General features: G+C 37.4%; 1 protein-coding gene across 3 annotated transcripts in view; it reads left to right on the forward strand.

The window, feature by feature from the left end:
* Nucleotides 1-14,359, forward strand: part of Prkdc (protein kinase, DNA-activated, catalytic subunit) — a 191,187-nt gene that overhangs the window by 133,463 nt on the left and 43,365 nt on the right. For all 3 annotated transcript variants that reach the window (XM_074068495.1, XM_074068496.1, XM_074068497.1), the window contains 4 exons: nt 8,740-8,919; nt 10,706-10,911; nt 13,120-13,258; nt 14,049-14,237. In XM_074068495.1, the coding sequence (XP_073924596.1) occupies nt 8,740-8,919; nt 10,706-10,911; nt 13,120-13,258; nt 14,049-14,237 (714 nt within the window). The remainder of the gene's footprint in view (nt 1-8,739; nt 8,920-10,705; nt 10,912-13,119; nt 13,259-14,048; nt 14,238-14,359) is intronic.

A 14,359-nucleotide genomic window follows, 5' to 3' on the forward strand; every position in this document is an offset into this window, starting at 1 on the left:
TAACAGGGGTGAGGTGGAATCTTAGCGTGGTTTTAATTTGCATTTCCTTTATTGCTACAGATGGTGAGCATTTTTTCATGTGTTTTCTGGCCATTTGAATTTCTTCTTTTGAGAAAGTTCTGTTTAGTTCACATGCCCATTTCTTTATTGGTTCATTAGTTTTGGGAGAATTTAGTTTTTTAAGTTCCCTGTATATTGTGGTTATCAGTCCTTTGTCTGATGTATAATTGGCAAATATTTTCTCCCACTCTGTGGGTGTTCTCTTCAGTTTAGAGACCATTTCTTTTGATGAACAGAAGCTTTTTAGTTTTATGAGGTCCCATTTATCTATGCTATCTCTTAGTTGCTGTGCTGCTGGGGTTTCATTGAGAAAGTTCTTACCTATACCTACTAACTCCAGAGTATTTCCTACTCTTTCTTGTATCAACTTAAGAGTTTGGGGTCTGATATTAAGATCCTTGATCCATTTTGAGTTAATCTTGGTATAGGGTGATACACATGGATCTAGTTTCAGTTTTTTGCAGACTGCTAACCATTTTCCCAGCAGTTTTTGTTGAAGAGGCTGCTATTTCTCCATCGTATATTTTTAGCTCCTTTGTCAAAGATAAGTTGCTCATAGTTGTGTGGCTTCATATCTGGATCCTCTATTCTGTTCCACTGGTCTTCATGTCTGTTTTTGTGCCAGTACCATGCTGTTTTTATTGTTATTGCTTTGTAATATAGTTTGAAGTCAGGTATTGTGATACCTCCTGCATTGATCTTTTGACTGAGTATTGCCTTGGCTATTCGTGGCCTCTTGTGTTTCCATATAAATTTAACAGTAGATTTTTCAATCTCTTTAATGAATGTCATTGGAATTTTGATGGGAATTGCATTAAACATGTAGATTACTTTGGGGAGTATCGACATTTTTACTATGTTGATTCTACCAATCCATGAGCATGGGAGATCTCTCCACTTTCTATAGTCTTCCTCAATGTCTTTCTTCAGAAGTGTATAGTTTTCCTTGTAGAGGTCTTTCACATCTTTTGTTAGGTTTATACCTAGGTATTTGATTTTGTTTGAGGCTATTGTAAATGGAATTGTTTTCATACATTCTTTTTCCGTTTGCTCATTGTTAGTGTATAGAAATGCTAATGATTTTTCTATGTTGATTTTATATCCTGCTACCTTGCTATAGCTATTGATGATGTCTAGAAGCTTCTGAGTAGAGTTTTTTGGGTCTTTAAGGTATAGGATCATGTCGTCTGCAAATAGGGATATTTTGACAGTTTCTTTACCTATTTGTATTCCTTTTATTCCTTCTTCTTGCCTAATTGCTCTGGCTAGGAATTCCAGTACTGTGTTGAATAGGAGTGGAGATAGTGGGCATCCTTGTCTGGTTCCTGATTTTAGAGGGAATGGTTTTAATTTTTCTCCGTTAAGTATAATGCTGGCTGTGGGTTTGTCATATATAGCTTTTATAATGTTGAGGAACTTTCCTTCTATTCCTAGTTTTCTTAGAGCTTTTATCATGAACTGATGTTGGATCTTATCAAAGGCTTTTTCTGCATCTATTGAGATGATCAAGTGGTTTTTGTCTTTGCTTCTGTTAATGTGGTTTATTACGTTTATTGATTTTCATATGTTGAACCACCCCTGCATCCCTGGGATGAAGCCTACCTGGTCGTGGTGAATAATCTTTTTGATGTGTTGCTGAATTCGGTTTGCCATTATTTTATTGAGGATTTTTGCATCAATGTTCATTAAGGAGATTGGCCTATAGTTCTCCTTTTTGGAGGTGTCTTTGCCTGGTTTTGGGATAAGTGTAATACTGGCTTCATAAAATGTGTTTGGCAGTTTTCCTTCCCTTTCTATTTCATGGAACAGTTTAAGGAGGGTTGGTATCAGTTCTTCTTTAAAGGTCTGATAGAATTCAGCAGAGAATCCATCAGGTCCTGGACTTTTCTTTTTGGGGAGACTCTTGATTGCTGCTTCAACTTCATTTTGTGTGATAGGTCTATTCAGGTGATTAATTTCCTCTTGGTTCAGTTTTGGATGATCATATGTATCTAGAAATCTGTCCATTTCTTTTAGATTTTCAAATTTATTTGAATATAGGTTCTCAAAGTAGTCTCTGATGATTTCCTGGACTTCCATGGTGTTTGTTGTTATCTCCCCTTTTGCATTCCTAATTCTACTAATTTGGGTTTTTTCTCTCCTCATTTTAGTCAGGTTTGCCAGGGGTCTATCGATCTTGTTTATTTTTTCAAAGAACCAACTTTTTGTTTCATTAATTCTTTGTATGGTTTTTTTGGTTTCTATTTCGTTGATTTCGGCTCTTATTTTTATTATTTCTCTCCTTCTATTTGTTTTGGGATTTGCTTGTTCTTGTTTTTCTAGGAGTTTGAGATGTATCATTAGGTCATTGATTTGGGATCTTTCAATCTTTTTAATATATGCACTCATGGCTATAAACTTTCCTCTCAAGACTGCCTTAGCTGTGTCCCATAGGTTCCGGTAGGTTGTGTTTTCATTTTCATTGACTTCCAGGAACTTTTTAATTTCCTCTTTTATTGCATCGATGATCCAGTCTTCATTAAGTAATGAGTTATTTAGTTTCCAGCTGTTTGCATGTTTTTTGTCTTTACTTTTGTTGTTGAGTTCTACTTTTACTGCATTGTGGTCAGATAGTATGCACGGTATTATTTCTATTTTCTTATATTTGCTGAGGCTTGCTTTGTGCCCTAGGATATGATCTATTTTGGAGAAGGTTCCATGGGCTGCTGAGAAGAATGTATATTGTGTAGAGGTTGGATGAAATGTTCTGTAGACATCTACTAGGTCCGCTTGATCTATTTTAGATCTTGGATTTCTTTATTGAGTTTTTGTTTGGATGACCTATCTATTGATGATAATAGAGTGTTAAAGTCTCCCACAACCACTGTGTTGGCGTTTATATATGCTTTTAGGTCTTTCAGGGTATGTTTGATGAAATTGGGTGCGTTGACATTGGGTGCGTACAGATTGATGATTATTATTTCCTTTTGGTCTATTTCCCCTTTTATTAGTATGGAATGTCCTTCTTTATCTCGTTTGATCAATGTAGGCTTGAAGTCTACTTTGTCAGAGATAAGTGTTGCTACTCCTGCTTGTTTTCGGGGGCCATTGGCTTGGTAAATCTTCTTCCAGCCTTTCATCCTAAGCATATGCTTATTTCTGTCGGTGAGATGAGTCTCCTGTAAGCAACAAATTGTTGGATCTTCTTTTTTAATCCATTTTGTCAAACGGTGTCTTTTGATGGGTGAATTAAGTCCATTAACATTAAGTGTTAGTACTGATAGGTATGTGGTGATTCCTGCCATTTAGTTATCTTAGTTGTTTGAAGGTTTGATTGTGTGTACCTAACTTGATGTTACTCTCTACTGTCTTGCTTTTTCTTATCCTGTGGTTTGGTGCTGCCTGCCTTTTCATGGTTAAGTTGGGTGTCACTTTCTGTGTGCAGGATCCCTTGCAGAATCTTTTGTAATGGTGGCTTTGTGGTCACATATTGTTTTAGTTTCTGCTTATCATGGAAGACTTTTATTGCTCCATCTATTTTGAATGATAGTTTTGCTGGGTAGAGTATCCTGGGGTTGAAGTTATTTTCATTCAGTGCCCAGAAGATCTCACCCCACGCTCTTCTTGCTTTTAATGTTTCTGTTGAGAAGTCTGCTGTGATTTTGATGGGTTTACCTTTGTATGTTACTTGTTTTTTCTTACAGCCTTCAATATTCTTTCCTTAGTTTCTGAATTTGTTGTTTTAATGATGATATGTCATGGAGTAGTTCTATTTTGATCTGGTCTGTTTGGTGTCCTGGAGGCCTCTTGCATTTGTATGGGAATATCTTTCTCTAGATTTGGGAAATTTTCCGTTATTATTTTGTTGAATATATTACGCATTCCCTTCGCTTGCACCTCTTCTACTTCTTCGATGCCCATGATTCTCAAGTTTGGTCTTTTGATGGAGTCAGTGAGTTCTTGCATTTTCTTTTCACAGGTCTTGAGTTGTTTAATTAATAGTTCTTTGGTTTTTCCTTTAATTACCATTTCATCTTCAAGTTCTGAGATTCTGTCTTCTGTTTGTTCTATTCTGCTGGATTGGCCTTCCGTTTTGTTTTGCAGTTCTGTTTCGTTCTTTTTTCTGAGGTTTTCCATATCCTGGCAGTTTTCTTCTTTATTGTTGTCTATTTTTGTCCTGAGTTCATTTATCCGTTTATTCATTGTGTTCTCTCTTCCACTTTGGTGTTTATACAGTGCTTCTATGGTTTTCTTTATTTCTTCTTTTGCTTTTTCAAATTCTCTATTTTTATTGTCTTGGAATTTCTTGAGTGTCTCCTGTACATTTTGGTTGACCCTATCCAGTATCATCTCTATAAAATTCTCATTGAGTACTTGTAGTATGTCTTCTTTTAAATTATTCTTGTGGGCTTCATTGGGTCCTTTGGCATAGTTTATCTTCATTTTGTTGGAGTCTGGATCTGAGTTTCTGTTCTCTTCATTCCCCTCTGGTTCCTGTACTAATTTTTTGCTGTGGGGAAACTGGTTTCCCTGTTTTTTCTGTCTTCCCATCATTGTCCTTGGTGTTGTTACTGTCCCTGTACTGTGTGTAATTAAGTATTTTCTAGCTTGTAATAATAACAATGGTAATATTGAGAATGGAAGAGTGAGCTGAGATGGAAAGCAAGAAGTTAAAGAAAAGGGGAAAACAAATATACAGACAAGAGGGAGAAAGCAGAACAAGGTATCAGACAAGAGAGTTTCAAAGGTATAAAAAGGGAGTGTTAGTGTACTAATCGACAGTAAGCTGAACAGACAATAGAGAGACAGAGAGAGGATTGAAAATCAAAGATAAAAAAAATAAAAAATAAGTATATGAAAGTAATATCTATATATAAAAATGAATTAAAATAAAATGGAAAATAGAAAATTAAAAAAAAACCAAAAAACTTCCAAGTTTATATGCAATGCAATTTCAGTCTTAATAATTTGGATGTCCGTCTCAATCTCCAGTCCTGGAGTTGGTGCCTCAGATGTTGTTCTGTAGTTGTCTCATCAAAGGGGATGCATAAAGTAGAACAAAACTACACACACACACACACACACACACACACACACACACACACAAGAAAAAAAAAAAAAAAGCCCCACCAAGTGTCCCCAGTTCAAATGCAATACAGTTTCAGTAAGTTTTTCGGCTTGCAGGTGTAATTCGGTTGTTCTCTCATCAAAGGTAGGGAGAAAAAGAAAAAAAAGCGTCTGGAGGCTGTTCTGAGAGTGGTATCTGCAACTGTGGCTTGCCTGCCTGCTGCTCTCAGCCTGTAGCTGGCAGCGTTATTTATGCAGATCTCTGGGGTGAGCTAGCACTCACCTGGTCCCACAGGCTTTGTTTGCTCAGAGTTCTCCTGTGCGGGAGCCTCTGCTACAGGCTTTCCCCTTTCCAAGCACTGGCAAAGGTGACACTGCCCCGCGTTGTCAGGCCTGCGTGTTTATTTACAGTTCATGTGGGAGGTGGGTCTTCCCTCCTCTCCTCTGAAGTTTTCCTCCCACTGCCACTTTCAGAAGCTTTCCTGCTCCTGCTTACTGGGCGGTGCTGCTGCTCCTGCCGGCCGCCATGTTTGTTTACAGTTCATGTGGGAAGTGGGTCTTTTCTCACAAGCTTCCCCACTCCTGGTTGCTGGGCGCGCGCCCCGCTCCCGCCAGAGCCTCTCCGGCCCGCCCGGCTTGTTTATTTACAGTCCCGGGAAGGATTCCCTTCCCCCAATCTTCAGCGCTCAGGGCGCCCCACCCTCTTTCCAGCGTCTTAACTGTTCTTATTGCTTATTACTCAGTTTCTCTTTTTTCCCCGGGTGGAGGTCAGTCTGTCCAGGGGGCTATGCTGCTCTGGCCCAGGCTTGTCTGTGGAGCTACCGCGGTACCAAGGTCACCTGGTCCGCGTCTTCCCAAGCCGTATGGGCGCCGGCCACTGGCGGCCCCGGGGGCCCTCCTCGGTTCTCCGTTTAACGTGGAGTGGAGATTCTCTGCGCCGGCTGGAGTTGTGGAGGGGTCAAAGTTATGCCTTTTCTCGGTGATTATGCCTGCAAAGTGTGTCTCCAGCGTCTCTCCAAGATTTCACTATAGGAGGGTCGCTTTCTGCTTCCTACCTCTAGCCGCCATCTTGGAATGTCATGAAATTTTCTGAGTAAGATCTTACCCCTCAAAAGATTATTGGGCTGGTAGAATGGCTCTCGTGATAGAGCGCTTGCCTTGCAAGTTCAGGTCCTGAGTTCTATCTCCAATACTGCCAGGAAAAAATAAATAAAGTATAACTATTATAATACATATATAGTTTTATGCTGTGTACTGAACTATAATGTCTTAAGCCTGGCATGGTGGTGCATGCCTTTGGTCCCTGCTACTCAATAGGTAGAGGTAAGGGCATCCCAGTTCGAAGCTAGCCCAGGCAAAGTTACCGTGAGTCTCTATTTGAAAATTTAAAGAAAAAAAGACTGGGAGCGTGGCTCAAGTGGTAGAGTACTTGCTAAAGGTCCTAAGTTCATTCACCATACCTTACAAACACACATAAGGATATAAAAATATACTTATTATACTTAAGTATCTATTACTAATATTGATTATAATCATGGATTCATCTACTTAGCATTTTGCCATGTTTTAAATCTTTTTAAGCTTTTTATTTGATCTGAATAATTATAGATAGATAAGATTTTGTTGTTTTAAAAAAAAAAAAAAGGTGGCATATGGTACACGTATCTTTCTTTCATCTACTTTCCTCCAGTGGAGATATCTTACGTAATTCTTGTACAGTATTCAGACCTCGCCCTAGCTAAGTACTTAGTTTAGCTAGACTATAGAGTTTGTTCAATCTGGTCATTTTCCCTGTGTTTACATGTGTATACATGTGTGCTTAATCCCAGGCATACTTAGGCAACTCACCACAGTATAGCCCTTTGTTATCATGAACATCCTTCATATTGTCACACTAGATTCTTCCAGTAATTTTGTGACATTGAGGCCATCACTAGATACGTTTATAGATGAAGACTGAAAATTAGCAAAGGTTAGATGGTGGTGAAAGCTGTAGGACTCTGGGTATGGAATAAGGATGAGACTCTTGTCTTTTGTACACTCCCAATTTCTCAGCTCCCTAGTTTCCTGGTGTTGCACATTACTGTCCAAAGCAGTGCTAATGGGTTTTCTTTTTTTTTTTTTGCCCTGGCCATCCCAGAGAACACTAAGGTATATGATGGTGGTGGCAGGTTAGTAAGCCTGAGACTGGGGGGAGAACTATGTCCAAGGCAGTTCATCTCATGTGTGCTTAAAAACAAAAAAAACAAAGATGGCACTCTTGTTTTTTTTTTTTGTAAAAGCAAGAGTTCATTTTTTCTTTTCCATGACTAGGTATGTGTTGATTGATACTTCTAATTCTACTACTTTCATCTATTCAATAAATGTGCATTTATGGAGTACCTCCTGTATGCTAGTGACTGCTTTAATCACTGGAGTGCAATGGTGGACAAGACAGATGAGGACTCCTTGACCTTCCTGGGGCTGCCTTTCTTCATGTTTTTTGCCTGTGAAGAACATTATAGGGAGGCATGTACACTAGTTGTTACAGGGACCAGCCAGCAACAGCTGCCTGCTGCTGAGGCTCTTGTTTATTTTAGTAATTTAGTACTCGCTGGAAAAGTGAAGGAATTTGTACGTGCCTTTCAGGAGCCACGTTGCAGCCATCTGTTTGCTGTAAACCAGGAAACCTATGCACATGTTAAATGAAAGCCACAGGCTGTTAAACAGGTATCAGAGTACTCAGGTCAGGGAAAGACCAACATGTGTCAGTGACTTCCTCTGTGTGGCTTAATTATAGGTAATGTTTATTTTCTTTTTCTTAATCCATATTTTCTAAAATCTTATGTGGTAATGTTCTGTTACTTATATTAATAAATAATACAATACAGACCAAATTTATATGTTTTATTTTGATGTAACTTTATTCAAGATTATTTTTAACCTTTTTTAAAAATTCATATGTGCATGCTTTCATTTATATAAATATAGATAGCCGGGAACTGTTCTTGGTACCAGTGTTTGCAGACATGCTTAAAGAATAGTGTTCCTGTAGTTATGGAGCCTGTGAGGGTTAAAGCCATAAATGATCAGGTAGCCTGATCTTATAGCTGAAATACAAAAACAGCCCTGATGGATTTAACAGCTCAAAAATTTAAGTTGACATTTTATTTAAACCTATCAGTTATTTTAAGCTTTACCTTGATGCCAATGCAAGGATAATACATACAGGTTGAATCTGGTCACTGTCTGAGGTCTTACCAAATACGGCACCAAACAGTTGGCATATAATCTTGACTAGTATTCATTACGATCAGGAGGCTTTGTTCTTCAGTCCCAGTTTAAAGATGAGGAATTAGGGGTGCAGACTCAACTCAGGAAGTGAACTGTGTGGTTGTACGACAGTTAAGTCAGCTTTTAAGTTTATCTCTCAGAGTCAGAGGTCCATGCTTTCATAACATATCAAGCATATATTTGGTTAAATTCCAAATATTACCCTTGTACAATACCTGTTAAAAATTTCTAAACAGAATTTAGATGTGCAGTGGATATATTTGCAACAGTTGGCATTTAAAGTAGTTCTTTTATAATACTAGTGAATTGTAGCTTTTTTACTTCAGACCCTAATTTGTCCTTATTTTTAATTTTTTACAGAAAGATCCAATAATTGCAAAACAGCTTTTCAGCAGTTTGTTTTCTGGTATTCTGAAAGAGACGGATAAATTTAAGACAAAGTCTGAAAAAGACCTCATCACTCAAAAATTGCTCCAAGAGTTCAATCATTTTCTTAATTCCACTTTTTTTTTCTTCCCACCATTTGTCTCTTGTATCCAGGTGAGAGCCTGCACATGTTTCTTATAAAGTATGTGTTGTCTGCTTTGGCACCACATCTAGTGTCCCCATGACTTTTTTTTCAGAGTTGAAAACTTGTGATAGAAACAAAATGTTTCAGAGTGGCTGTAATTACTTGGATTACCTCTTCTTAAGTGGGCACATGTAATTTATTTGTCTTTTTGGTGGGGAGGGGGAATCCGTTATATATGACAGTATAATCTGAAATGAAACTTTTATAAAAGTGTTTTAATAAGCCAGTCCCTTCAGGACCTTTGGTTAAATCCTATGATTTGTATAGTTATCTTTCCTTAGGTAGTAGTTCCCAAATTCTTGCCTGTCTCTTGAGATGTTAACGGTGCTCATGCCTGGCTTTGTCTAGGTGGTGGGGCCACAGTCCCACAGATGCAAAATCCCTTCCTCCCAAAACTTGCATTCTCCACAGGTGATAGGCAATCCACAGAACATTAGGTAGTAGTGTGTCGAATACCTGAATAGTACAATAGTATTAAAGAAGTCAGGGTAATAATGAAGCAAGTGAGTGGGTGGCCTCTTGATCAGGGCAGGTATATGTGGCCTTATAGATACACAGACATGGTGGTTGGAGAAGTTCTTTCTAAGGTGACACAGTTTGAGCAGAGAACTTAACATAGATGTACTTTCGGTTACTACTTAAATATATTTATCAGAAGATTATCTTCTCATGTAAGAAATGTTTTCTGTGTCTTAAACATAGAAGAATTCATTGAAATAAAGTTTTATTTGGATTTTCTTATACCACTAGTCTTTTTTTTTTTTTTTCCAACTTTGGGGGTTGAACTTGGGTTTACTCTACCACTTTAGCCATACCTCCCTTGTTTTTTGGAGATAGAGCTTTACTTTATGCCTGGACTGTCAGTCCCTATTTTTGCTTCCTTGCATAGCTGTCTGTCATAGACAGGAGCCACTAACCAGCTTTTGGTTTAGATAGTGTCTGGCAAACTTTTTGCCCAGGCCGACCTTGAACCAAGATCCTTTTGATCTCTGCCTCTCAAGTAGCAAGCCACCACTAGGTCTTAGGAGACTGGTGCTACACAGGAACATGTGCACACGTATAGGCTGCTGTAATGAAAATGCTGTCACGCCATGTCTTTATGCATGTTGATTTGGGGTTTATTTTCCATTACCTTTTGTTTATAGGACTCTCAAATTAAGAGTTACAAAATAAAGCATTCTTCAAATCTTGTATTCAAATACTGTTGAATAAGTAGGCCCCTGGATAGAAAAAAGATGTTGCATGGAATATCAGGCAGATTAATACACCCACTCTTTTGGTGATTGGATATAAAATCTTTGTGTTTCAGCTTTTCTTAACAAGTCAGAGAATATCGTAACAACTTTTGTAAATGCCACAATGTACCTCCACCCAGCACAATAAAAAAAAAGGAAAAAAAAAAATCTGCCAAAAAACCAAGTCGGGCAAATAGTTCTAGAAATTGCAATTATTATTTGGATATATTGGGAGGAGTATATGTATATATATGATTAATTGAATATATATATCTTCAGTTTTCTCATTTAGCTTTAAATTAATCCCTGGGTTGGAAATGAAAAAATAAAAGGTTACTTCCTCCTTTCAGCAAATTGAATATTGAAGGAAAATTTGTTAATAGAATTATACAAGAAACTTTCAGTGATATCACTACTTACATCAAAACTTAGTTTGATATTTAGTAAAATGAATTAGTCACTTATGAAGATACTGTCCAAGTGTCACAGACTAACAGCTACATGTGTTTGGGTTTCATAGGAAATCAGTTGCCAACATGCAGAATTGCTGAGCCTTGACCCAGCTGCCGTCCGTGCTAGTTGCCTGGCAAGTCTGCAGCAGCCTGGGGGCATCTGTCTTCTTGAGCAGGCACTTCTCCACTTGCTCCCTGCAGAACCACCTACCAAGCGAATTCGGGGCAAGACCTGCCTCCCTCCTGACGTCCTCCGGTGGATGGAACTTGCAAAGTAAGGACTCTAGGAAAACAATGAGTCTAACCATAAAAAAAAACTTGGCTTCGTTTTGGCAGAAAATGAACCAATGAAATTAATAGTAACACTTCTATGAAATTATTTTTAAAAATCAGACTGAGTAGCTACCATTCTGCTAGTCAAAAATAGTTGCCATGTAGCAGCCAAGCACTAGTGCTTCACACCTGTTATCTTAGCTACTTGGAGGCTGAGATCAGGAGGATCACAGTTTGAGACCAGCCTAGGCAAATAGTTAATGACACCCCATCTCCAAAATAACCAGAGCAAAATAGATTAGAGGTGTGGCTCAAGCAAGAGAGTGTCAGCTTTGCAAGTATGAAGCTAAGTTCAAATCCTAGTCCCACTTAAAAAAAAAAAAAAAAGAATAATTGCCATGAGAAGGAATGCATTAAAGAAAAGAGAGCATTAATTAAGCCTGTTAATTTCTTTCATTATCCAATTGTTTGGACTCATTATTTTCTATCTCGTTTAGCTTCCTGATAAAGTGTGGCTGTGAATTATTATTTTTAAATTGCTAAGTTGAATAGAGACTTAGTAATTGCTTACTATTTTCAACAGGAATCAAAATTGTAGAAACAGTTTGATCCAGTTACTTTGTTTATCTGGGAAAACCAAATTCCATTTTTAGTGTGCCATTGTGCATTATGTCTGATTCTTTCTTTACTATAGTTTTGTCATATGCATACCCATGCCTAATTCTGAGAAGAATATTAGGTAAAGTTTGAAATGAAACTTGAACTGTTTTACAGTGATTTTGATCTTTAGGTTCCAGGGGAAAAGATAGTAAAAGGATACAATTAGAATGTGAAATTGATTAAAATTGATTCACAAAACGAAGGAGCCATAGAAAATGAACTTTTATAAATAACTAACTAGAACGTAAGTAGCAGGAAGAGGTGGGTAGTAAGGTGGGAAAGACACAATGCAAGGGCAATTTGGAGAGTGCCTCATGGCTGGTGTTATTTTTACCCAGCAGCCATTTTATCCTACTGCTTCTAACGTATTAGTGAACAGTAAATGACATGGCATGATAGGATTTTCAGAGAACAAGAAACCCATGTCTTGTGTTTGCTAGGGAAATGGAGCTTAGAACTGTAAGGGCTTACTTACGCTTTACACATTTGTTTCTAACTTCATTAAATATTTCATTACATTTTTGAGTGGTATTTTTGCATTCTTTGCAGACAGAGTATAATGAACCTAATTTAGCCTTTTTTTGGCTCCATATCCTGATCAGAGTTTTGACCATGTTCTATTGAACATAAGCCAGGTACCTGGGGAACAGGTAAGGTGTATAGATATCTCTTTCCTGTATTAGTGGAAAGTATCTGTTGCGCCCCTCTCCTTCTCAATTGTTAACTGTGAGCTGCTAATCTACCACCCTGCCTCTGTTTTGTCACCTTTAACCCTCTATAATCTGAGAATAACTGAGCCATGTCTATTAGATTTTTATCTAAATTTGGACTCAGTGGGCTCACAGAGATTTTGTGGAAAATGGAAATATAAATGACTTAGTATCCAGGATAGGAACCAAAAGGCAGGACAGTCAAGGAGGAAATACCCCTTAAGTGGCAGGTCAAGTAACTAGTTCTAGGAAAAGATGACATTCAGGTTGAGACTTGAAACTGGAAAAGAAATTTCCAGGAGGAAGGGAATAAACTTAATAAATATTAACTCAAGAATTTCATCTTGGGAGAAGTTTGTTTGACAAGGTCAAGTCAGATTTTTCTTTGAGACAAGGTTTTCACTATGTAGCCCAGCCTGGTCTTCAACTTGTGATCCTCCTGCCTCCGTGTCATATGAGTGTTGGGATTATAGATGTACACTATCACTCCTGGCAAGCCAGACTTTTTTTTTTTTTCTCTTTTTGGTTAGGGCTAGATAAGAACTCCAAATGAATCACTTATAGAGGCTTATTTAACGAAATAATTTATGCATTGTGAACTTTTTGTATTTTCAGATTTTGTTAATATTAAGTACACATGAGAATAACTTCTGCCTTTTGTATGATTAAAGTAGCAAAAGGTAAGGGTAGCTTCAAAAATTTTAGCAAAATAAAAATAATAGTTTATATGTCCTTAGTTAATACAGTGTGTGGAATCTTGATTTAATTTAATTTCTTTAGTGCAAAGGCTTTTAAAATACTGGGGTATTCACTGATTTGTTTTTTCATTTGTTTTATAGATTGTATAGATCAATTGGAGAATATGATGTACTCCGTGGTATTTTTAGCAGTGAGATCGGAATAAAACAGGACAGTCAGAATGCATTGTTAGCAGAAGCCAGAAGTGATTATTCTGAAGCCGCTAAGCATTATAATGAGGTAAAGTCAATTTTTAGCAAATATGTCACTTGCTTAAGCAGTTTGGTTTTTTGCATGAAAAACTGTTAGCTTTAGCTCTATTCCTTAGGTTTTACAGAAAGCTTACTAATAATCATATATGCTACCATAATAACCACATGTGAAATATTTACTGTTGTATCTCTTACTCTTTTAAAGAAAACATTGTATAAAAGACAAGCATTTTATAAATTACCAAGCTCTGTTAAACTGTACAATAATTCTATCTGAGGATTGAGTTTCTTCATTAAGTAAAAAATTCATAAGGAAGTAAAGATGAATTTGGGATGATGACTGTATGTGCGTTTTGTGCATTTTGGTTGTGTTGCCAATAGCCGTCCAAGTACAGTGGATGTTGATCTTCAGGGTGTAGAGCCTATGAGGCTGTTGAGTGCTCACGCAGTCCCAGTTTTAAAAATCCTCTGCAGTACTCTGCACATGTCTTATATTTTAATGTTTAATCTAAGAACTTGTTGAGTTGCACGTAACTCAGAGTCTCAATTTAAATCAAATTATGAATCATTAAAAGTTTTTAAGTCTTAACTAGTTGGCTTCACCAGTAAGTTTCTCAAAAGTGACTTCCTCTTGATTGGGGTTTTTATATTCATTTGTTACTGTAGGATTTTTTTTTCACTATTACTCTAAATAATCTCCCTTTTGTCTGTTCTTGCCACAAATTTGAAAACAATTGTCTGTATGTGAATGTTAATGTGTGTTTAATTTGTATTGTTTTCCATTTTGTAAAGTTATCCTCTTAACTTTTCTCTGCCAGGCTCTCAATAAACAGGAGTGGACAGATGGTGAGCCAACAGAAGCCGAGAAGGACTTTTGGGAACTGGCATCCCTCGACTGTTACAATCACCTCTCTGAGTGGAAGTCACTTGAGTACTGCTCTACAGCTGGTATAGACAGTAAGAACCCTCCAGACTTGAGTAAAATGTGGAGTGAACCATTTTATCAGGTGAGTAGAATTAGTTTTAGGTGATGGAAATAAATATTTTAAATGGTCCAGTGTTTTCTGGCAAATAAACCTGTTTAAAAATATTACAAATAAGCCAGGCACCAGTGGCTTTCACCTGTAAT

The sequence above is a fragment of the Castor canadensis genome, chromosome 3, assembly GCF_047511655.1.
Source record: "Castor canadensis chromosome 3, mCasCan1.hap1v2, whole genome shotgun sequence".
NCBI classification, from domain to species: domain Eukaryota; kingdom Metazoa; phylum Chordata; class Mammalia; order Rodentia; family Castoridae; genus Castor; species Castor canadensis.